Genomic DNA, 25,164 nt, shown 5'->3' on the forward strand with positions numbered 1-25,164 from the left:
ATTTGGTCTGTTGAAGCCAGACCCGTTTCTGCTGCAGCGTTTATACCAAAAGCTAAGTAACTAGCAGTTAGCTCACTATGCGTGTCTGTATAAGTTTTACTGCTCCCTAGAGGCCGGACGGGCGCGCTGCATCGTTTGTTGCTCCGTTTGTGTTCCAACCGATTAAAAAAGTAAACTTGAAGAAGGATCACCTGAATGTGATAGCTCATGGGATGTTTTATTGACAGATAAATTTACACTTGAAAAGACTTTATTTCTACACAAAGAGATCATTATAAGAAAATAAAGTGGTTTTCAAGGTGCATAAAGAGAACGAGAGACACATGACTGAGAGACTGTTGGTTCGATAACGCCAGAATATCATCACGTCTTCAGCTGGCTCTGCTGTCCAGGTGACAGTACAAGTACATCGACACAACCATGGCAGCAATCTGCAGAAATGTCCACATTTAAACTACTGATGAAAATTTATCACTTGTTTCAAAATATTTAAAGTAGACACACACATCGATGTATCTCAGTGAATTTCAGATGTTTAAAAATTAACAGTCCATTTAATTTTTATACAACCTTACCTCTAAGAGACCTATCCCCGCTGCAATGCCTCCCACAATGTTGGCGTGATCTTTGACCATCTCCAGGATGTGTTCAAAACAGCCCTGAGGGGAAAAATATCAGAAATGTTGACCTGATAGCTGTTTCTTCTTCAGGACAAGTAGCACATCGGCTAAGCTTGTACAAAGTGGGTCCTTGAGGGCCGCTGTCCTGCAGGTTTTTGAAGTATCCCTGCTCCAACACGCCTGGCCACCATTAAATAGATCCAACAGCCAATTAAGTTCTTCACAATGACTGATTCATTTCTGAGTTGGGTGGTTTGAAGCAGGGATACATGGAAAACCTACAGCATTGTAGCCCTCGAGGACTGGAGCTGGACTCCGCTTAGCCAACCTTTATGATCAGCGTTAGTGCTAGCGGAGCCAGCTGTCACCATGTTTCGTCTATGCTTTATTTCTATAGCACCAATTTACAACAGTCATCTCGAGACACTTTCACAGACGATACAATTTATCACAAAAGGATTAGAATTCCTCTAAAATTTAAAGTTTATAAAATGCAGATGTTTGTACTGATACAAGCAATAACTCCATACTAGCGTTAGCATAAGCTAACCGTGATACATCAGCTAACTTTAAACTAGGTGAGCTGTCAACAGCGTTGTTTTAAATGCTAACGTGCTGTGATGCTAGCAACAGCGGAATATTTCTTTTGTTTTTTTTAGAATTTAAGGGTGGGGATTATAAATGTTAGTAAAGCTATGTATCTATGGCACTTTTGCCTACTTGAGTTTAAATGTAGATTCATTCATTTAGGAGGCAATTTTATGCAACATATCTTGCAAGTGAAGAAAAAATTGGAGCAGGAGTGTTAAAGTTCAATCCTCATGAGCTGCTCTTGTGCAACTTTTAGATGCAGGTGTTTTTAGAAGCAGGAATGGACGTAAGATCTGCAGGACCGGACTTTGGCACCCCTGCATTAGAAACAACTTGAGGTTCAGTATCTTGCAGATGAACAATGATGCATGAAGAAATTACCTAACTGTTCACATACGTGTTTGTGTACTACCCTTGTTTCTGGATGATTCCACTCGGGGGCGCATTAGGGAACTCAGACCACATACGGTTCCTGAATTTGTCGAGTTTGAACAAAGTTATGAACATGGCAACAGTAGGGAGGCTAAAATATGACAGGGTTAGGTTTAAGGGATGAATGAGGGAAAATGGACATTTCCTAGAAAGGGAAAGTGCTTGAGCGTCCAAAAACCTGAGGGTTGTTTTGAGGACGGGATGGTGAAGGAATGTTATTATCGATTGGACATACTGCTCCCAAGCTATCCCTAAATTAAGACCTGAGTATGGATTGGAGGGGAAAGTAGAAACACCATGACTATGTATGTTAGATGCAGGCTCTAAGTATCTGTGATGGTTGAATACAGCAATATGGGGAGTATTTGTCTTCTCTGTGGTGATAGCTGTTAGTCTTGTGTTTGGTGTAATTATGTGCCGTATGGGTGATAAAGGGTTGAGGCGAGCGATTGCACCTGTGGTGTGAATAGTTTGTGAGGCATCAGGTCTGAAAGGCAGCAGGTAAACAGACTCGATGGGTCTGGAGAGCCAAGGGGTAAAACACAGATTGACGCTGGTATGCGAGGCCCCAGATCAGTGGTTCCCAACCTATCTTCCCTCAGGACCCCCTTCATACACATAAACCACAGACCCCTTCCCATGATGACACCATGTTTGGTTTTATGCTTTCAGAAGTGAGATTCTCATAAAAAATAATAAAATCTGATGGAGTCCTTCCATAAAGCCAGAGTGAAATTCACAACATAGTCTTTATTTTCTTAATAAAGGGTCAATTACATAAATCTATCTGAAGTTTTAAAGCCTCAGGGACTACCTGTGCTATTTGGGGGACCCCAGGTTGGGAACCACTGCCTAGATCTCAGGTGGGATAAAGTGTAAAGAGCATTGACTTCTAGTCTGCTGTGGGGTGTAATAATGTCCTGTTGCCGTGTCCTGTGGGATTGTATTGGGGTGGATTTGAATGGTGAGAGTCTTTACAGCTGTTTGAGGCCATGCAGAGGCCATGCAAATGGTTGAATGATCAAAGTTTTTACTAAATGAAGACAAAAATAAAAGTAACACAAACTGGCAAGGTGGCATAAACAAAGAGGACTTTTTTAGTCTAGGACCTGAAGCTGGACCCCGTCGTCTTCAGGACGTCCTTGAGACAGTCTAAGGATCTGCTTCTGCTGCTAGCTTGAACACGCAGAAAAAATAAGACAATAGCTGCGTTTCCATTACATGTTTTAACAAAATAAAAGCAATATTTGTAAGCTTTGACGAACAGTTGCAATTTGCAGGTGTTTCCATTGAACAGTGTAGTGCTCACACCTCAGTTGTCATAAAATCCCGTCCGGTTGATGAGATTTTCCTAGATTTGCGACTTATGCAAAGTAACCACGTTGTGTTATTTTGTACTTGCTCCTGAAAAATTTCTGTAGCTTTTCGAAAGCATTTCCATTTAGGTTTTTCATAATTCTAGGTGTTATGGAAATGCAGCTAATAAGACCCTTGGCCGTGGTTGCCATGGTGATACAATGTCTGATGGAAGCTGCAGCAACAAAGTGATGCTTGCATAGCTTGTGGCCGGCTCTGGTGATGCTTTCAACACGCCTTGATTGGTCTGATTGGTCGACTGTGTATCTGCTGGATATAAATATTAAAAGATTCACCAAATCGCTGGACGTAGTTTGGTCCCTGTAGGGGATCAATATAAGATCAAAGATCCTGCAGATGTAAAGGGATGTTAGCACGTTTACATTTGTAAATGAAGTTTTGTCATCTGCAAAAAGACTCTTTGCAAACATCTTGTCCAGAGATTCAAAGCACAAAACTGCATGCAAGACTGAAGTTGCAGATGCATATTTTCCTTATAGCTCTGTCTGATTGGCTGGTGATGATCAAACTGTCCAATCAGAGAGCAGATGCCTTGCTACAACTAGTATAACTTGTTAGAATGGAGCTTCCCAACAGATATGAACGTTCTCATTGAGTTGATATTCGATAAAAATACGGCAGTACAAATCACTCGTACAAAATATTTGGAGTTGCTGTTTAAAGGCCTGAAAAGGCGAGCAGAGGTGGGTCACCTGATGCATCCTTGCTCCAGAACATCTTTGCTCTCACCTGCACAGGTTGGCGCGCTGCCTCAGCTGGGCTGCAGGGGCCGATGTCGGTCCAACAACAGCTGGGCGGCAGGTTGCCTCCATTCTGCTTCTCAAACTTTGAGCCCTCAAAGTCGGTGTAGTTGGAGAAACCGCAGCACTTCAGCTGGTGAGAAAGATGAGAATGCAGAGAACAGCTGTGGAGTCTTCGTCTTTATTTATCGCCTCCAACTTAACCCAACTACAAAACACTCATTTCAACCTGTTTTCTGATCCATCGGAGAAAAACGTCTTTACGGCAGCAGTCGCAGACAGAAGTTTTATCAAGTCAAGTCTGATTTATTTCTCTATCTCATTTAAATCAAAGGCTCAAAGTGGAACAAAAAGCCAAAGAGAAAAGATGTTTTCTGCAGCACTGTAAGACTCTGAAGCTTTTACCTGGTAAGGCAGCTGTTCCACAGCTGGGACGACACGACTGAAAAGGTTCTGTCTTCACAAACCTTTAACTGAGCCCCAGAAAGAGCTGGAAGCAACTGGTAGTAAAGCCCTGGTTCCACTGGACGGTTTGGCTCGGGCCGGTACTGTTTAGGACAGTCCAGCCAGTTCAGACCGGTGTTTCCACAACAAGTTGGACTGCCGCTGAGCATTCAGCGTTTAGACCAAATGTGTAGAGTTAAACTGCTACGATGACAACTAAGAGATGCAACGAACAACAGCGTATAAAAAGACCTTTAGTTTGGAAAAGTTGGGGTTCCAGAGCCAACCAGACTTTCCTGTTGTTTGCAGGCATCGTTTTCCTTTAGTCTTTCCAACGTTCACTGAAGGGACTGAACGGCAGTGTTGTTTAGTTGGAGGCAATGGCGTTTTTCTGTCCACCAATCAACAGACTCTATTATATGATGCCATGGGCTCCGCCTCATACCGATCCATTCTCTATGGACATACAACTGAAGGAGGTGCAGAAACGGTGCGCTTTGCTTTGGTTGTGTTGAATGTTTTGTAATGGAAACGCAGAAAGCCGCGTAGTCGACCATACCGGCCTGAGCCAAAGCGCTCGGTGGAAAGTAAGCTGTGGCACTTGGGTGTTCAGACCAGTGAAGGAAATTTAAAATCTATTTGGCAAGAACTGGGCTGATGTGGTTCAAGTGCTTCGTTTCAGAAAACAAATGGTTTAAGTCGGGAACAACTTGAAGGCAGAACCCGGGATGTCCACAAACATTTGCAGCCGAGACAAAAGAATACCATGTTTACGGTCAAGTCGAGAACATCGTTCTGGATTTCATCCACAGTTGATGAAACAAGGGGTTGCCATTGATGACTGATTTCCTGCCTTTTGATCAGTTACGCTTACAACAGAAGTAAAGGAAAGTTACAAACCAGTTTCATGTCATTAAGATAAAATAATGTTAGATTATATCCAGACTTTGAGTATTTAACACTGTTAGCTTGTATTCCAGACCAGAGCAGTCGTGTTGGTGCTTTGCTCGTAGCAATTTGATGGAGGAAGATGTTTTTCTGAGGAAACATGTTTAGTTGGTCTTGTTTTAATGCGTGCACCATCGTTTCACGCCCAGTTGCAGCTGGGACAAACCGAAGTACCTCTGTCATGGTGGTGTTCCAGATCTTGGTGACCACAGGATCACTGCTGTATTGGGTCTGTAATGCAGGGGTGGCCCACGCTCTTAGGATCCCCTCAGCCTGGAAAACACAAACCCAAAAAGTTTTATTAACCATATTATTCACTGGGAGGTGCATCCCACCGGCTTTACCTTCATACAGACCTCTGAAGACATAAGCACACATTTCAGAGATGTTTCTGTCTCATAACATAACTGAACTACGACCGCTCAAGAAACACAAAACAGTTTACATTTTTACCTTGTTTTTATTGTTCTTGTCATAATTTACACGCCGACCCAAAAGTGACCCTAAAGCCTCTTTATGCTGCTTTTTTTTTACACAGTTCCTGTTCCTGAATCCAAACGTCACCGCTTTAGTTCTCGGCGTTAGCGTTGAACAGAGACGTGAGAGAGAATGCGGTAACGCGAGACTCGGCGAGATTTGGCCGGATCAACATGGCACGCTACTGAAGTAAACAAAACCTTTATTACCAGGCTAACGGTGAGAAATTAAACAAATAATTTAAAACAGTTAAAAACTCCAATCACACCAACCCGGTCACTCTGGATAACAACGAAGAAGATCTCACCAGCCCGATAGAGGTAATCGAAGAAAGCTTCCAGCGGATCGTAATGGGAAAAACCAACAACACCGCGGCAACGGCGTCCAAAACCGGTTCCACTTCCAAAAGAGTTCGCCCAGCGGATTCCCCCGAAGTAACCTCGCCAGGTTCTCCAACAGGTAGTGCTACAACGGATATCCTAATCTCCATCGACGGGAAGTTATCCAGCCTAGACGCCAGGCTTTCCCCGCTGGAAGTTCTACACCGGGAGTTCCAGTCGTTAAAGCACAGTCTAGAATACAGCCAGCAGCAGGTAGAAGCTTCAGCTACGGAGAACAACGCGCTTAGAGACTCTGTTAAGACTCTCACGGATGGAGTATGCTGACTACCGGAGGAAAATAAAAAAATGAAAGAATTAGTCTTAGATATCCAGGCATGAGAGATAACTTAGTTATTTCAGGGCTCGCTGAGCAGCCAGAGGAAGATGCAGAGGTAACCATGAAAGAATTCATCCGATCCCACCTGAAGCTTCCAGAGGAAAAGGTAAAAACCATCTCCTTTCCCTGTGTTCATCGCATGGGAAGAAAAACATCGGAGGGCAGATCAAGACCAATAGTTGCTAAATTTGTGCTACACAAAGAAAAAGAAGAGGTAAAGCGCTGTGGGAGACAGCTCCGTGGGACTCATATCAGCATGAGCGATCAGTTCCCCAGAGAGATCCTGGAGCGTCGTAAGATCTTGTTCCCCATCAGGAGGAAATTCCTGGACGGAGGAGCCCGCGCGGTCATCTCGGTGGACAAGCTCTATGTCAGTGGCCAGCTACATCGTGACCATAACACCACTCCCTGGCTCTACTAACCTCAGATATGTATCCACACTCTACACGCTTTGCACTGGTGATATTAGGGCTAATAAGTCTCACTGGGATTTAATCAGAGTTTAATGTTTGCTCACAATAGTTAACAACACTGCCAGTCTCTTTCACAAAACAGATCTCCTTATGGGTTTGTTTTTCCTTTTCACCCACTTTCCTCTTTTGGTCAACTTCTGGCTCATCTTTTTCTCTCTTCTTCCATACTCTCTTCTTTCTTTCTTTTCTAGCTGCCACCTCACAGAACTAAATAGCACAGATGCAAAACTACACAGTTCATTAGATAACACTTACATACATAACCCAACACTCTCACTGTTATTATTTCAAACATATTTAGTAACATTCAATACAGTCACACAACACAAGACATACATACTTACACCTGCGCACACACTTATTCACATCAAGTGGAAGCATCTAACACCTACCCTGTCACCACAAGCATGACAGTACTTAGGTACTTAGGTGCCATTTTGATAAATAGAAAGGTGACATTCACAGAAATCAACAGAACCACAGATCCAGAGGGAAGATATATTATAGTGACATTAACTATCCAAAATATGAAGTTATGTTTAGCTAACATATATGGGCCAAATGTGGATGATTCCTCCTTCTTTCATTCCTTTTTTAAAACTGTCTCAGAACACTCAGACAGCACACTTATCATAGGAGGAGATTTTAATTTGGCAATGGGTCCCGTAGACAGGATGAATAATTCAGAAAACAATAGAACCTGGCAGTCTACAGACACTGTTAAACAATATATGGAGGAACTTGGTCTTTGCGATATATGGCGGTCTTTTCATCCTAACATCAAGGAATACACTTTTTTTCCTCAGTTCACCACTCATATTCTAGGCTAGATTATTTCCTGGTTAGCAGCTTGTTGGTGTGTATGATTTCAGAAACCCAGATCCACCCCGTTACAGTCCGCGATCATGCACCAGTTTCCTTCACTGTAAGAAATACGAGAATCACACCACCTGCTAAAAGCTGGAGATTCAGTACAGCACTGCCTAAAGACCCTGATTTTATCAGCTATTTCACAAAAGAATGGGCTGTTTACCTAGAAAATAATGATAAACCAGGAGTTTCAGCATGTGTTCTGTGGGAAGCAGGTAAGAGGAAAAATGATCTCTTTTGCATCATATAAAAAAAAAGGATAACTCAAAAATATCAGAAGTAGAATTAAGAATTAAATCATTAGAGGATGCCTACAGTGCTTTACCAAATGAACAAACGTTGTATCAAATAAGGAAGGCGAAACTTGAATTAAACAAAATAATCAACGAAAGAACGGAGTTTCTGGTGCAAAAGTTACGCTTGGAGAGGTTTGAACACAGCAACAAATCTGGAAAATTTTTAACCAGTCAACTAAAAACAAACAAAGAGAGAGCAACTATTTCATCTGTTAAAGATCCAGCAGGTAATATCTTACATGACCCTGACACAATAAATAACATTTTTAGAGACTTCTATAAAAATCTGTATACATCCTGATTAGATCCATCAGATAATGACATAAATCAGTTTCTTAATAATATAGACCTCCCAGGACTACAGCAGGAAGACGTTACAGCCTTAGATTCCCCCCTTACAGCAGAGGAGCTACATGAAGCCCTCAAACATATGCCATGTAAAAAAGCCCCAGGACCGGATGGCTTCCCAGCAGAGTTCTATCAGGTATTCTGGACAACACTGGCCCCTACGTTTTTCTAAATGGTGACACAAATAAAGGAAAATGGCTACTTACCCCAAAACATGAATTCTGCCAGCATAATTGTACTGTTAAAACCAGGCAAAGACTCCACACTTCCATCTAGCTACAGACCCATATTACTGATAAATGCAGACCTTAAAATAATCTGCAAAGCTTTAGCTGCAAGGTTAGAGAAAGTAACTCCACTCATTATACACCCTGATCAAACAGGCTTTATAAAAGGCAGATATTCCTCTGTTAACATGCGCAGGCTAATCAATATAATAGATTACTCTACCATCAATAACCTGGAAACAACTATAGTTTATCTGGATGCAGAGAAGGCTTTTGATAGAGTGAATTGGAAATTATTATTAGCTACTTTAAATAGATTTGGCTTTGGACCTTCCTTTCTTGACTGGATCAAAATCTTCTACAGCTCCCCTAATGCGAGAGTCAGGACGAACAATCAAACCTCTCCAAGTTTTAATCTTCAAAGGGGCACCAGACAAGGTTGTCCACTCTCTCCCTCACTTTTTGCTGTATTTATTGAACCACTAGCTGCTGCAATTCGACAGAATCAAATTATAAAGGGCATCCAGTCCAAAAATATAATTCATAAAATAAGCCTTTATGCCGATGATATTTTACTATTCCTCCAAAACTCACAAACATCATTATCTGAAACAATCTCACTAATTAATAAATTCTCATCACTATCTGACGACTCTATTAATTGGTCTAAGAGCACAGTCCTACCAATTAACTGTAGGTTTCGAAATCCATCCAACATTAATTTACAATCGGGTAACATTAGATACTTAGGCATAAATATTCCCCCCAGGCTCTCAGAACTGATAAAATGTAATTACACTAACCTTCCTAAGACAATAGAGGATGATCTCACTCGCTGGAAGTCACTTCCCATTTCACTTATGGGGAGAGTTGCTACGATAAAAATGATGGTTCTACCCAAAATCAATTATCTGTTCTCCATGATTCCTATGAAACCTCCCTCCACCTGGTTCAAATCACTAGAATCATACACTTCCCAATTTCTCTGGAAGAATAAACCACCCCGGATTAGTTTAAAAACATTACAAAAACCTAAAGATCGGGGAGGCTTAGACTTGCCTAACTTTCAACATTATTTCTTAGCCAATAGGCTGCAATATATCTTAAAAGGGCTTAAACCGAGTCCATTAGATGAACCATGGAAAGACTTAGAACAAACATTCTGTGACAATGTGGAAATCTCTAATCTTCCATTCTTCAGCTTCAGTGTAAAAAAGTTAAAGTGCTTCAAAAGCGTCAACATCAGCACCTCTCTGACAGCTTGGTGGGAATTTCTTAAAAAAAAACAATTCATCAATAATCCCATGTAAACTCACACCTATCTGGAACAACCAGATGGGGGGGGGGGGGGGGGGGGGGGGGGGTGTGGGAGGAGAGGAATGGGTGGGGTAGGAATAGGGTCCATGGCGGAGGGGATCCTCCCTCTGGCTCTCTCTCCTCCCGTCGGCGGCAGTCTTGGCGTTGCTGGTGGCGCCGGGCCCCGGACCTGGATCGATGTCGGGGTGGGAACCGGGGACTCTCCGGCCCCTGGAGTGCTGGCGCTGGGCTGCCGGGGATGGGGGGGACGACCGGGGTGCTGCCTCCTGCAGCGCCTGGCGGGCTGGGACTTGCCCTTCTGCCCTGGGGCTGTCCCGGAGGTGGGGGCACCTACTGCGGCCAGCTGAAGAGTTGGTCGAGGGGGGAGTGTTTGGGACGGTCGGGCTTGGGAGGGAGAGGGATGGGGAGGATGCTGGTGAGGGAGGGAGGGGGGATAGGAAGCAGAGGGAGGGTTGTGGGGAGGGGTTGTTGGGGGGAGGGTCTACGGACGTGTCCTTGTCCTTGGGGATCCCGCCCCTGGTATCGTGGTGGCGCCGGCCTGCGATGGTTTTGCTCTGGGTGGGCGGGGCCCGCTGGGTCTTGGCCGGGGCTCCGCCGGGGGGGACGGGTGGTCCTGGGGCCTGTGGGCTGCCGGCTCTCTGTGCGGCCCGCGCTTCAGCACCCGGCGCCCGCCGGGCCGGCGTGCCGTCACCCTGTGCTACCCGGTGCCCCTGCCTCGTGGCGCCGGGTGGCGCCTGCCTGGAGGCTTCCACTGCTCTGGGCTTCGGGGGACGGAGGCTCTCTCTGCTTTGCCTGCCCGGGCTCTGTGCGCGGTGGGCTTGCCGGGCCCTGGGGGCCTTGGCTTCCTCCCCTACACCTCGGGTCGTGGTCGTGCTCCCCTACAAGCACTCAGCTGATCTTTGATTGCATGATCACAGGTTGAACACTCACACGTGCACGCCCACATGCGCTCATCTTCCCATCTGCTTCCTACTAAATGTTGCTGATGATTCTCTGTAGGTATGTTTAATAACGGTTGCTATTGGAATTGTTATTTTATTCATTCATTTACTTTTTTTACTTTTATTTTTCATTTTTTGTCTGTTTTTGAATATTGTCACTATCCTACTGATGTCTTGTTGTATTTTTTCACTACTTTATATTGTTTTGCAAACACTGTAACTTTAGCAGCTTAGACACGCCTTTCTTTTCTCTCTCTCTTTTTCCTCCTTTCATTTCCTCTTTTTTTCCTCTTTCCCTGCCAGGTCCAGCTCGGCCATATCAAGACTGACGATGACTGCAAAATGATAAAAGGAAAAAAAAAAAAATAAAATAAAATAATTATCATAATTATAAAAATATTCAGATTATCAAGGGCAGCTATTTACATTGGAGATGTCTCCCTTGACAGAGCAAATCTGTCTGGCAAAAATACGGCACGCAGATTGTTCTGTATGCTGAGATGCTGGACAGGACAAGTTAAAAAAAAAAAAAAAAAAAAAGTTCTCGGCGTTAGCATGGTTGTTAACCGGTGCATCCACTAGAGGGCAGCACGGAGTTCATTCGAAAGTGGCGCATGATGTATGACAGCGTTCCAAGACTACGATCCCAAACACGATCTCAGACGTAGATGAAGGCTTTTATATGGAAATATCTTAGTGTTGTCAAACTTGTCAGTCTCACACGCATAAATAAAAATATGTATATATGCATGTCCACGGTGGACTGTGGGACTGCTGGAAGTAAAACAATGTGGCTGATTTAATGGGGAGGAAAGGTAATTCTGCGGGAGTCACCTATTCATCAGAAATTAAATAAATCTCCTCTCACACAAAGCGCCGGGGAAATAACAGCCATGGCTGGAAAAAAGGAGAATAAATCAAAAATATTCCCGCCATTATTCTCCATTCTTCTTCTCTTTTTTATGGCGGAGTATTTACATATATATTGATGCTTCCTGTCGACTTCACCAGAACACGTTTGGTCCGATACTCATGTTGCGGTTACAAACTCAAGTTCGCCTCCTGTTTCCTCTCCTGATTAATAATTCTGTCGCGTACAAAGACCCGCCTGATGAGGAGGGAGGACATGCTGTACTGTACAGGCTTTTTGTTTTTATCATACGTGTGCGTGTGCAGTGTAGGAGATGCCCAGGGGGATGCTGGGATTCGTGCCACAATTAAAAGTGCCCCCCAAGAAGCTGAGAGAGCAGCTAAGATCAGCAAGGGTTATTACCAGACAGCTAATTCATCACTGTCATTCGGCCTGGCGCCTCCACATCCTGTTAAACACACACATGTGGCAGGACAAAGGCTGAGGCAGGAATCCATCTATCAGCACACGGCAGCGAGAACACGCTGTTCCCTCATGATAAAAATCTTTATCTTTGTGTTGTATTGATCCCTGTTGCTGTACAGACTGTTGTGCTGCTAATTGCTTTTTGTTCTTCAGAGGAGATATAACGAAGGCAGACATTAAAACATCCTGCTGGGTTTCTCTTTGTTCCAGGAGAGTCGGACAGTCGGCACACCGGCGTGTCTGTTTTACTTATTCCACACATAAGCTGTGTCCCAACTCAGGGTCTGCGCAGTTCGAAGTGCGGATTCGTTTGTTACGCCATTGTGTCTCCTTCCAATCCGCTGTACAAACCCGCACTTCCTTTCTTTGATCCTTCGCCGCCTCTTTTCTCCCAGAATTCATTTCACATTTCAGGAATAATTAGCTAACTGAAAAATTCAGCATCTAGAAATCGGTAAAGGTTTGTTGATGCTGGAAAAGTTGGTTACGCAGACTGACATCCAGTTTCATCCGTCTCCTGCGTCGCTCTCGTGGAATCTGGTCCATTTTTAAGCAGCTTTGCTATAACTGGAAACCACCAGGGGGCAGTGTGGAGTTGTATAGCTGACACACAACCAGAGAAAAAGACAAACCAGAGAAGAAGAAGAGGACCAGGAAAAAGACAATGGAGAAACCCTCCATTAAAAGCAGCAGAATAAGAAGAAGATGAGCGCAGCAAACGCCTTTTGGTTTTCTTCTTCTTGTGTTTTTGGATGGTTGTAAACAACTTTAAAACGGTGCGTTAGTGTTACCAACCGCTGTCAAACTCTGAACTCAGCAGACAAAGTGTAGGAATCTCAAGGTAAGACAATACAGCCATCACGCTTAGTGGCTACTGTAGTCTATGATCTAAGGTTGCTGCAGTTGGTCCAGGTCCAGGTCTAGAGGTCAGCTGACTGGCTGAATATACCAAATGAGCAGATTCTTCCACCTGCAGGATTGATAGGCCTCAGAGTGTGACAGAGCGGTTTGGGGAACAGGAGACGTCACACACATGGATTGGTCACTACAGACTCCGGACCTAAACCTCATTGAAAATTTTAGCTTCATAATCTGACAACAGGCTGACCTGAAAGCATAATCTCTCCATGCTGTCTGGGACTAACAGGATTCGGTTTATACACATAGTTTTGCATTAAAAATGGTTTGAAGGGTTAAATAAATGCATAGGTCCTAAAGCAGAGGTCCAGTCCTGCAGATCTACTATACTACAACTTTGAGATGCTTCCCTGGTCACTTCTGAGCAACCAGGAGCGTCAGGAGGTCGTCGTAAAACTAACCTTTACCTGCGCCATTCCAACCACCTGAAAGTTATCGGGGCTTTGTTGACACAAGCTGCAGAGACACGGCTTCCAAAAGGCAGATTTATGCTGCAGATAAGTAGAGCAGAACAGTTTATTTATCGTCTCCGTTCATGGTCTGCACCTCTGTCTCTTACAGGTACCTATATATATGCATATTAGATGGAAATAAACATTCATGATTCCATGGCTGTTGTGTTTCTGGCTCCTTATCAGAAGCAGGAAAGTGACAGCTGATGCTAAAGCTAACAAACGCTGCTGTGAATCAGCTCCAACACAGATCTGTGACCTCCTGAAGGATGTCGTCTGTATGTTAAGGAGGTCCTGATCCAGACTCCAAATTCCAGGAAACTGCTGTGATTTAATCTTTCCACATTAATATGAGTCCAGTATCTGACGCAGAACTGGTCTGTCTGGTTCTAAAAAGCCTAAAGTCAATATCAGCTTTAGTCTTCATCACCGTCTGAACCGGAAGACTAAAAGTCTAAAGGAACAGTTCTCCAGGATTCTTGAAGGACTTTCCAAAACTCTTTGGACATTTCTGCCTTTTGTTCTGTTTTCTGTCCAGATGACCCCACACGGCTTCAACAATGCTGAGGTCCGGGTTCGGAGAGGATCCGTCCCTCCATCCCACCCGTCTGGGTCCGGGTTCCGGAGAGGACCCGTCCCTCCATCCCACCCGTCTGGGTCCGGGTTCGGAGAGGATCCGTCCCTCCATCCCACCCGTCTGGGTCTGGGTTTTGGAGAGGATCCGTCCCTCCATCCCACCCGTCTGGGTCTGGGTTCCGGAGAGGATCCGTCCCTCCATCCCACCCGTCTGGGTCTGGGTTTTGGAGAGGATCCGTCCCTCCATCCCACCCGTCTGGGTTCCGGAGAGGATCCGTCCCTCCATCCCACCCGTCTGGGTTCCGGAGAGGATCCGTCCCTCCATCCCACCCGTCTGGGTCTGGGTTCCGGAGAGGATCCGTCCCTCCATCCCACCCGTCTGGGTCTGGGTTTTGGAGAGGATCCGTCCCTCCATCCCACCCGTCTGGGTCCGGGTTCCGGAGAGGATCCGTCCCTCCATCCCACCCGTCTGGGTCCGGGTTCCGGAGAGGATCCGTCCCTCCATCCCACCCGTCTGGGTCTGGGTTTTGGAGAGGATCCGTCCCTCCATCCCACCCGTCTGGGTCCGGGTTCCGGAGAGGATCCGTCCCTCCATCCCACCCGTCTGGGTCCGGGTTCCGGAGAGGATCCGTCCCTCCATCCCACCCGTCTGGGTCTGGGTTTTGGAGAGGATCCGTCCCTCCATCCCACCCGTCTGGGTCCGGGTTCCGGAGAGGATCCGTCCCTCCATCCCACCCGTCTGGGTCCGGGTTCCGGAGAGGATCCGTCCCTCCATCCCACCCGTCTGGGTCTGGGTTTTGGAGAGGATCCGTCCCTCCATCCCACCCGTCTGGGTCCGGGTTCCGGAGAGGATCCGTCCCTCCATCCCACCCGTCTGGGTCCGGGTTCCGGAGAGGATCCGTCCCTCCATCCCACCCGTCTGGGTCTGGGTTTTGGAGAGGACCCGTCCCTCCATCCCACCCGTCTGGGTCCCGGTTCCGGAGAGGATCCGTCCCTCCATCCCACCCGTCTGGGTCTGGGTTTTGGAGAGGATCCGTCCCTCCATCCCACCCGTCTGGGTCTGGGTTTTGGAGAGGATCCGTCCCTCCATCCCACCCGTCTGGGTCCGGGTTCCGGAGAGGATCCGTCCCTCCATCCCACCCGTCTGGGTCCGGGTTCCGGAGAGGATCCGTCCCTCCATCCCACCCGTCTGGGTCTGGGTTTTGGAGAGGATCCGTCCCTCCATCCCACCCGTCTGGGTCCGGGTTCCGGAGAGGATCCGTCCCTCCATCCCACCCGTCTGGGTCCGGGTTCCGGAGAGGATCCGTCCCTCCATCCCACCCGTCTGGGTCTGGGTTTTGGAGAGGACCCGTCCCTCCATCCCACCCGTCTGGGTCCCGGTTCCGGAGAGGATCCGTCCCTCCATCCCACCCGTCTGGGTCTGGGTTTTGGAGAGGATCCGTCCCTCCATCCCACCCGTCTGGGTCTGGGTTCCGGAGAGGATCCGTCCCTCCATCCCACCCGTCTGGGTCTGGGTTTTGGAGAGGATCCGTCCCTCCATCCCACCCGTCTGGGTTTTGGAGAGGATCCGTCCCTCCATCCCACCCGTCTGGGTCCGGGTTCCGGAGAGGATCCGTCCCTCCATCCCACCCGTCTGGGTTCCGGAGAGGATCCGTCCCTCCATCCCACCTGTCTGGGTTCCGGAGAGGATCCGTCCCTCCATCCCACCCGTCTGGGTCTGGGTTTTGGAGAGGATCCGTCCCTCCATCCCACCCGTCTGGGTCCGGGTTCCGGAGAGGATCCGTCCCTCCATCCCACCCGTCTGGGTCTGGGTTTTGGAGAGGATCCGTCCCTCCATCCCACCCGTCTGGGTCTGGGTTTTGGAGAGGATCCGTCCCTCCATCCCACCCGTCTGGGTCCGGGTTCCGGAGAGGATCCGTCCCTCCATCCCACCCGTCTGGGTCTGGGTTCCGGAGAGGATCCGTCCCTCCATCCCACCCGTCTGGGTCTGGGTTTTGGAGAGGATCCGTCCCTCCATCCCACCTGTCTGGGTTCCGGAGAGGATCCGTCCCTCCATCCCACCTGTCTGGGTTCCGGAGAGGATCCGTCCCTCCATCCCACCCGTCTGGGTCCGGGTTCCGGAGAGGATCCGTCCCTCCATCCCACCCGTCTGGGTCTGGGTTTTGGAGAGGATCCGTCCCTCCATCCCACCTGTCTGGGTTCCGGAGAGGATCCGTCCCTCCATCCCACCTGTCTGGGTTCCGGAGAGGATCCGTCCCTCCATCCCACCCGTCTGGGTCCGGGTTCCGGAGAGGATCCGTCCCTCCATCCCACCCGTCTGGGTCTGGGTTTTGGAGAGGATCCGTCCCTCCATCCCACCCGTCTGGGTCCGGGTTCCGGAGAGGATCCGTCCCTCCATCCCACCCGTCTGGGTCCGGGTTCCGGAGAGGATCCGTCCCTCCATCCCACCCGTCTGGGTCTGGGTTCCGGAGAGGATCCGTCCCTCCATCCCACCCGTCTGGGTCTGGGTTCCGGAGAGGATCCGTCCCTCCATCCCACCCGTCTGGGTCCCGGTTCCGGAGAGGATCCGTCCCTCCATCCCACCCGTCTGGGTCTGGGTTTTGGAGAGGATCCGTCCCTCCATCCCACCCGTCTGGGTCTGGGTTCCGGAGAGGATCCGTCCCTCCATCCCACCCGTCTGGGTCCCGGTTCCGGAGAGGATCCGTCCCTCCATCCCACCCGTCTGGGTCCGGGTTCCGGAGAGGATCCGTCCCTCCATCCCACCCGTCTGGGTCTGGGTTTTGGAGAGGATCCGTCCCTCCATCCCACCCGTCTGGGTCTGGGTTTTGGAGAGGATCCGTCCCTCCATCCCACCCGTCTGGGTCCGGGTTCCGGAGAGGATCCGTCCCTCCATCCCACCCGTCTGGGTCTGGGTTTTGGAGAGGATCCGTCCCTCCATCCCACCCGTCTGGGTCCCGGTTCCGGAGAGGATCCGTCCCTCCATCCCACCCGTCTGGGTCCGGGTTCCGGAGAGGATCCGTCCCTCCATCCCACCCGTCTGGGTCTGGGTTTTGGAGAGGATCCGTCCCTCCATCCCACCCGTCTGGGTCCGGGTTCCGGAGAGGATCCGTCCTTCTGTCCTACCTGTTTCCACTGATCTTCAATTCAATTCTTGGGTCATGTGACCTCGGCTTTTTCTGGCTTTTTGAGGCCACGTTTCCATGAAAACCATATCTGATGAGGCGTCAGCCATCAGCAGATGGATCAGGTTAAGATCCAGATGGAGGGCAGTTTCCGGCTAACGGCTAATGCCTAATAGCTAACGGCTAACGGGGGAATCACTGTGTTGCTGATGGAACTACAGAAACGGGAACAGGTGATGAGCGTGTGCAGCAGCCTGCTGGTACCAACTATTTATCAAAGTCACGTTAAATGATAACAAACATCTGGCACCACCCACCCATCCATCCATCTTCTGCCGCTTATCCGGGGTCGGGTCGGGGGGGCAGCAGCCTAAGCAGGGAAGCCCAGACTTCCCTCTCCCCAGCCACATTTGCCAACTCTGCGGGGGGATCCCGAGGCGTTCCCAGGCCAGCCGAGAGATATAATCCCTCCAGCGTGTCCTGGGTCTTCCCCGGGGTCTCCTCCCAGAGGGACGTGCCTGGAACACCTCACCAGGGAGGTCCAGGAGGCATCCTGACCAGATGCCCGAGCCACCTCAACTGGTTCCTCTCGATGTGGAGGAGCAGCGGCTCTACTCTGATCTCCTCCCGGATGACCGAGCTCCTCACCCTATCTCTAAGGGAGAGCCCGGCCACCCTGCGGAGGAAACCCATTTCAGCCGCCTGTATACGAGATCTCCTTCTTTCGGTCACGACCCACAGCTCATGACCATAGGTGAGGGTAGGAACGTAGATTGACTGGTAAATGGAGAGCTTCGCCTTCTGGCTCAGCTCCTTCTTCACCACGACAGACCGGCGCAGAGCCCGCATTACTGCAGACGCCGCACCGATCCGTCTGTCGATCTCACGCTCCATCCTTCCCTCACTCGTGAACAAGACCCCGAGATATTTAAACTCCTCCACTTGAGGCAGGACCTGACTCCCGACCTGGAGAGGACAATCCACCCTATTCCGGCTGAGGACCATGGTCTCAGATTTGGAGGTGCTGATTCTCATCCCAGCCGCTTCACACTCGGCCACGAATCGCTCAAGTGAGAGCTGGAGATCACGACCAGATGAATCCAGAATGGTTGAAGCTCTGCTGAAGGTGCTCGCTCTGACGGGGGACTCAGCCAGACGTTCCCAGCAGACCTTCACAACACGTTTGGGCCTGCCAGATCTGACCGGCTTCCTCCCCCACCATCTGAGCCAACTCACCACCAGGTGGTGATCAGTTGAAGCTCCGCCCCCCTCTTCACCCGAGTGTCCAAGGCATGTGACCGCAGGTCCGACGATGCGACTACAAAATCCATCATCGAACTGCGGCCCAGGGAATCCTGATGCCAGGTGTACATATGGACACTCTTATGTTGGAACATGGTGTTCGTTATGGACAATCCATGACGAGCACAGAAGTCCAATAACAAAACACCATTTGGGTTCAGAGGGGGGGGACCATGCCTCCCAATCACTCCCCTCCAGGTCTCACTGTCATTGCCCACGTGAGCATTGAAGTCCCCCAGCAGAACAATAGAGTCCCCAGAAGGAGCCCCCTCCAGCACTCCCTCCAAGGACTCCAGAAAGGGTGGGTACTCTGAACTGCTGTTCGGTGCATAAGCACAGACAACAGTCAGGACCCGTCCCCCCACCCGGAGGCGGAGGGAAACTACCCTTTCATCCACCGGGGTAAACCCCAACGTGCAGGCACCAAGCTGGGGGCTGATGAGAATGCCCACACCTGCTCGGCGCCTCCCACCATGAGCAACTCCAGAGTGGAAGAAGGTCCAGCCCCTCTCGAGGGTTCTGGTTCCAGAGCCCAAGCCATGCGTCGAGGTGAGTCCAACTATATCTAGTCGGAACCGCTCAACCTCGCGCACAAGCTCAGGCTCCTTCCCCACCAGAGAGGTGACGTTCCACGTCCCTAGAGCCAGCTTCTGCAGCCGGGGATCGGACCGCCAGGGTCCCCGCCTCTTGCTGCCGCCCAGCTCACATTGCACCCGACCCCTACGGCTCCTCCTGCAGATGGTGAGCCCACGGGAGGACCTACATCTGGCACTTTGGAGTAAAATGTAAAGAAAGGACCCATTTCCAGAACTCTTTACGTCTAACGTTTCTCGGGGTTTTAAACAACGTCCTCGCCGTTGACGCACACAGCGGGAAAATCTACATTTAGTTTGAACTCGGAAAAAACCAGGTGGAGGATTTTTAACGGCCTTGGTGGCTCATGTGGCATCAACTGATCAGAGTCTGGACCAGCACTGCAGGTGCTGAAGAAAGCGATCTTTTTACACACACTTTTCCCATCGTGCATTTTTAAAATCATTCACCAACACGGGACGAGCAAACCAATCAAATTCCCAGATGTTGCAGAGATTGCTCGGCATGCAGGAGCATCAGACCTGCTCCGGGCCTCTGACAGATCCTCTCGCCATCTCACCAACCTCCGTATATGGACTTCATTGGGAGGGCTTGTAATTATTATACGTGCCACTAAATGGAAATGGAGTGTGTGTGTGTAAGTGTGTGTGTGTAAGTGTGTGAGGAAGAGATGGGGATGCGTATGTAAATAAGCTGTTTTGCATATAAAATGCTTTAGCTTCAATATTCCAGAGTAATAAATTGCTCAAAGTCAGAGCCGGCGCTCGGCCCCGGGCGATCCCGGAGTCATTAAGCCGGCGAATGTAGCGAGGAGCACATAAAGACGATGATTCAATGAAAGCTCGCCACGGCGATGGAAAATCTCCATGGAGATAAAATCAGGAGAGGTGAAAGGTCAGAGAGATGGAATTAACTGGGAGTGAAGAGGAGGAGGAACCAGAACTTACCAATGAAGAGTAGGCCAACGCCACCACCGCCGCCGCCACTTCAGCTAGGAATATGATGAGAACGATAGAGAAGAACTGCAGTGAGAGAGGAAGAAGGTTGTCAGGTTTTCATCATGTGGATCTGCTGAATCATCAGCCTACTGCTGGCGGCCATGATGGCGTCTTGGTGGACGCCTGCGCTCCTCGTTAGCCTCGCTGCGGAGGTAGTTAGCGCCGTCGCTAACAATGAGCCGCTAGCTGTTCAGGAGGGGAGGCGATGGCGTGGACTGTGGCTGTTAAAGGGGTTCCACACACACCGTGGGTCCACACACATCTTAGGTCCACACACACACACTGTTGTTCCACACACACCGTTGTTCCACACACACCTTAGGTCCACACACACCGTGGGTCCACACACACACTGTTGTTCCACACACACCGTTGTTCCACACACACCGTGGGTCCACACACACACTGTTGTTCCACACACACCGTTGGTCCACACACACACTGTTGTTCCACACACACCGTTGGTCCACACACACCTTAGGTCCACACACACCTTAGGTCCACACACACCGTGGGTCCACACACACCTTAGGTCCACACACACGGTGGGTCCACACACACACTGTTGTTCCACACACACCGTTGGTCCACACACACACCGTGGGTCCACACACAGTTGGTCCACACACACACACCGTTGGTCCACACACACACACCGTGGGTCCACACACACACACCGTGGGTCCACACACACACACCGTTGGTCCACACACACACACCGTTGGTCCACACACACACCGTTGGTCCACACACACACCGTTGGTCCACACACACACACACACCATTGGTCCACACACACACCGTTGGTCCACACACACACACCGTTGGTCCACACACACACACCGTTGGTCCACACACACACACCATTGGTCCACACACACACCGTTGGTCCACACACACACACACACACCGTTGGTCCACACACACACACCGTTGGTCCACACACACACACCGTTGGTCCACACACACACACACCATTGGTCCACACACACACCGTTGGTCCACACACACACCGTTGGTCCACACACACACATCGTTGGTCCACACACACACACCATTGGTCCACACACACACCGTGGGTCCACACACACACACCGTTGGTCCACACACACACACCGTTGGTCCACACACACACACCGTTGGTCCACACACACCTTTGTCTAGGATCAGATCCTAGACCTGATCCTGGACCTGAGCCTGTAGATCTAATCCTGGACCTGATCCTGGACCTGATCCTAGACCTTATCCTAGAACTGATCCTAGACCTAACCCTATCGACCTGACCCTGGACCTGACCAACTCCAGATCGTAGACCGCCCCTACCGGCTGCTACAGCAGACATGATGCCACCATGAATCTTATTCACCACCATCATCCTAAATTAAACATTAAGACGCGTTACGTAACTTTCTGACCCTAAACTCCGCTTCCCAGACGTGTTCCATGACACAGTGACATCTATCATGTGTATGTCTAGAACCGCTGCTGTCCAGCAGCGTCCCGAGGCTCAGAAACCGACACTTTACAACGTTTACCTCCGAGACATGACGTCTGGTTTTTCATTGCTTCTACCAACACAGCTGATTCAAATCAAATGGATCCAGCAGTTTCTTTTCAACCAATTTTTGAGTTTCCGTCAGGTGGGTCGGAGCGTGAAGACGGAGAGCGGCCCCCCAGGACTGGGGTTTGACACCTGTTGCTCCAGACGGTAGGACGACCAGCCGCCTCTACTGTGCAGGTAAACATCCATGAAGTGCCCATATATGGTCATGAGACTTCCGGATGCGTCCATAAAATATATCACCATGACATCACTGGCATCGTTTATAGATGCGGCTCACCTGGAGGGAGTGCTGCACCTGATCAATCCTCCCGGTGAGTCTAACGGCTCTTATCAACCAAGCGGCCATGGCAGCGCCTGGGCTTCTTCATGAGATGTCATTAGGTGAAAAGACATGGCTGTGTGATGATGTGCAGGCGGATCTGGAAGGAAACGCCACCTGGACGTTGTCATGGTGATGCTGTGGTTAAAGGGTGCGCCGTCTGGCAGGAAGACCAGCAGTCTGCTGGATGAGAAGCTGCTCAGTTTCCTCTGATGGAAACATGCGATCTTCCCCATCTTGTTTCTTACAATAACAAAAAGTAATTAATAAGATAAGAAAAACTTTGTGTGGCGCTTTTCGTCGACACGAGGTCACAAAGTGCTTCACAACAATAAAAACAAAGTTATGTAAAAATCAGAAACATTTCTGTAACTTTGATCGGATTTTAACGAGCTGAAGAGCAGAAAACTTCCCAAACGTCGATGTTTAGTCGCATTCCGACAATCTCATGAGAACAAACTCAAGATACGAAGATTTTGGTGAATGCTGAAACTTCGGGGTTTGAGAACAAATTTGTTCATAGGAACTGCTGGCGAATGTCTGTCTGCGTCACTTCATCTTCTTCCCGCGATGCTGCCAGGTCCTTCTGGACTCATCAGACCTCCTTCACTGTGCTAGACGTGGCTTTTCAGTGCCTCCTAACTCTTCTCTGAGATCTCTCTGGCCAGTAAAAGTCAGACTGAGGAAGACTCTCCCTCTCTGTTTCTTTCTTCTCCTCCATTCCCCATCTCTGATGTTTCTTTATGGATCTGTCATGGTGCACATTGTTTTCATATCCAGTTGCTAGCGCCTGACACAGCGCCGTAAAGCAAAACGTTGCCGTAAAGCAAAACGTTGCCGTAAAGCGAAACGTTGCCGTAAAGCGAAACGTTTGTTGCCGTAAAGTGAAATGTTTGTTGCCGTAAAGCGAAATGTTTGTTGCCGTAACGCGAAACGTTTGTTGCCAGAAAGCGAAACGTTTGTTGCCGTAAAGCGAAACGTTTGTTGCCGTAACGCGAAACGATGCCGTAAAGCGAAACGATGCCGTAAAGCGAAACGTTGCCGTAAAGCGAAACGTTGCCGTAATGTGAAACGTTTGTTGCTGTAAAGTGAAACGTTTGTTGCTGTAAAGTGAAACATTTGTTGCCGTAAAGCGAAATGTTTGTTGCCGTAAAGCGAAATGTTTGTTGCCGTAACGCGAAATGTTTGTTGCTGTAAAGCGAAACGACGCCGTAAAGCGAAATGTTTGTTGCCGTAAAGCGAAATGTTTGTTGCCGTAACGCGAAACGTTTGTTGCCAGAAAGCGAAACGTTTGTTGCCGTAAAGCGAAACGTTGCCGCAAAGCAAAACACTACAAGGACTCCAGGACCATCCATGATGAGTGTCGGTGCCATCAAACCGTCAGAAACGGAACTTGAAGGTCAGACAGTCGTGCTCGGCTCCTGTCATATGGCCTTTCCACCTACCGCCAGCAGCAGACACTTGCTTTCCTTTTGTGCCCCGGAGCAGCCCAGGAGCCCCAGCAGAACCAGAACCGCCCCAATGGCGATGCAGAAGAAGCCCACGTTGACGAACTGCAGGGCCTGGTTGGAGAATGGTCCCAGGAGGTGGAGGAAGGAGTTTCCATCCACGCTCACCCATATTCCCGCCGCCAGCAGGGTCACACCTCCCAGCTGCAGGAAGATCCAGAGAAAACTTTACCGCAAGTTTCTACGTGATTCCTGACATTTTAAATGCACTGGAAGGGATGAAATCTACACATCACGTTGACAAAAGGGTGACGTCAACAACCCGGGGGGCAGGATGTGGCTTGTTGCACCACCCCCGTCTCGTTATTGGCCTTCCATTCAGAGCTTCTTGTGATATTTCCAGGTCAAGCAGCATCTTGGTCTCTGTTTACCTCTGCATGAAAAGACCTTTCAGCCTGGTTCCCTCCCTCATGCTGGCCCGATATCTGCTCAGAAGTCTTCCTGACATGACCGTCCGATGGCAGCGGGAAGACGGAGGAGAACTCCTCAGGATGTTTGTACGGAGCACATGAAAACAGCAGACCAGAGGTCCGCTCGGTTCACAGCCCTGCCGATCCTGCAGTCCGGAAATGGTCCAAAGCGGTTCTGAAAAAGTTGGCTGACTGGGAATGCAACGTCTTCAGGGAAGGTTCAGCATCGAGTTTCATCCTGCCAGCATTTAACAGACGCATCGGTTCTGCTGCGTGAGGAAGATGAAGATCAGAGCTTCATCTGACCCAGGCGGGCCTCAGCCTGCAGATTCAGCCTAGAGCGAGTTGTCTGCTGGAAGACGGGGACATAAAGTCGGAGGAGGCGTTGTCACGGCAACGCGCCTGACCTCACGTCTAAACGGTTTCATGTAAAGTTTCCTGAAGTAGAAACATACTCACAAAGACGAGAAGGTTGAAGAAGAGCATCATCAGTTTGATGAAGGTGAAGCAGCTCATTTTTATCTGGAAGAAACGGGAGATAAATTTCTCTTCATGCAGATTCAGAGAATCCCACCTGGATCTGGTCCCAAGCGGTCCTGACCTGATCCAGTGATCGCTCCGTTTAAATACAGCTGGCGTCCGTCCAGGCGGCGAGCAGAAACCACCGGAGAGAGGCGGGGACGGGCGTGGCCTCCAGGATACAGGTGAGACGGCAGCTCAGGTGGCAGCTGTGGCCCTGCAGGCACAGAGCTACACAAATTCTCTGTCAGGTGGAGAAAACCTGCAGCTGGTCTGTCGGGGTGAAAATAAACCTTCCACACCTGAGAGGAGGCCGGCACAGAGATAAAACGTCCAATCAGAGAAAAGTCAGAAAAACTTTTCAACTTTCAGGAGTCCAGGTGTGGTCCAGGTGTGGTCCAGGTGCGGTCCAGGTGTGGTCCAGGTGCGGTCCAGGTGCGGTCCAGGTGCGGTCCAGGTGCGGTCCAGATGCGGTCCAGATGCGGTCCAGATGCGGTCCAGGTGCGGTCCAGGTGCGGTCCAGGTGCGGTCCAGATGCGGTCCAGATGCGGTCCAGATGCGGTCCAGGTGCGGTCCAGATGCGGTCCAGGTGCGGTCCAGATGCGGTCCAGGTGTGGTCCAGATGCGGTCCAGGTGCGGTCCAGATGCGGTCCAGGTGCGGTCCAGGTGCGGTCCAGGTGCGGTCCAGGTGCGGTCCAGATGCGGTCCAGGTGCGGTCCAGGTGCGGT

General features: G+C 49.5%; 1 protein-coding gene across 1 annotated transcript; it reads right to left on the reverse strand.

The window, feature by feature from the left end:
- Positions 1–371: 371 nt before the first annotated feature.
- Positions 372–24,436, reverse strand: tspan1 (tetraspanin 1; the record flags this gene model as incomplete). The annotated part of the gene is made up of 7 exons (XM_079245225.1): positions 24,377–24,436; positions 23,445–23,651; positions 20,066–20,140; positions 5,327–5,425; positions 3,750–3,893; positions 576–659; positions 372–431 (listed from the first exon to the last, which is right to left on the reverse strand). The coding sequence occupies exons 1-7, from the start codon at positions 24,431–24,433 to the stop codon at positions 372–374; spliced, it is 726 nt and encodes a 241-aa protein (XP_079101351.1). The 5' UTR covers positions 24,434–24,436.
- Positions 24,437–25,164: the final 728 nt, after the last annotated feature.

This window comes from Telmatherina bonti (genome assembly GCF_933228915.1).
Source record: "Telmatherina bonti genome assembly, chromosome: 8".
Lineage (NCBI taxonomy): Eukaryota > Metazoa > Chordata > Actinopteri > Atheriniformes > Telmatherinidae > Telmatherina > Telmatherina bonti.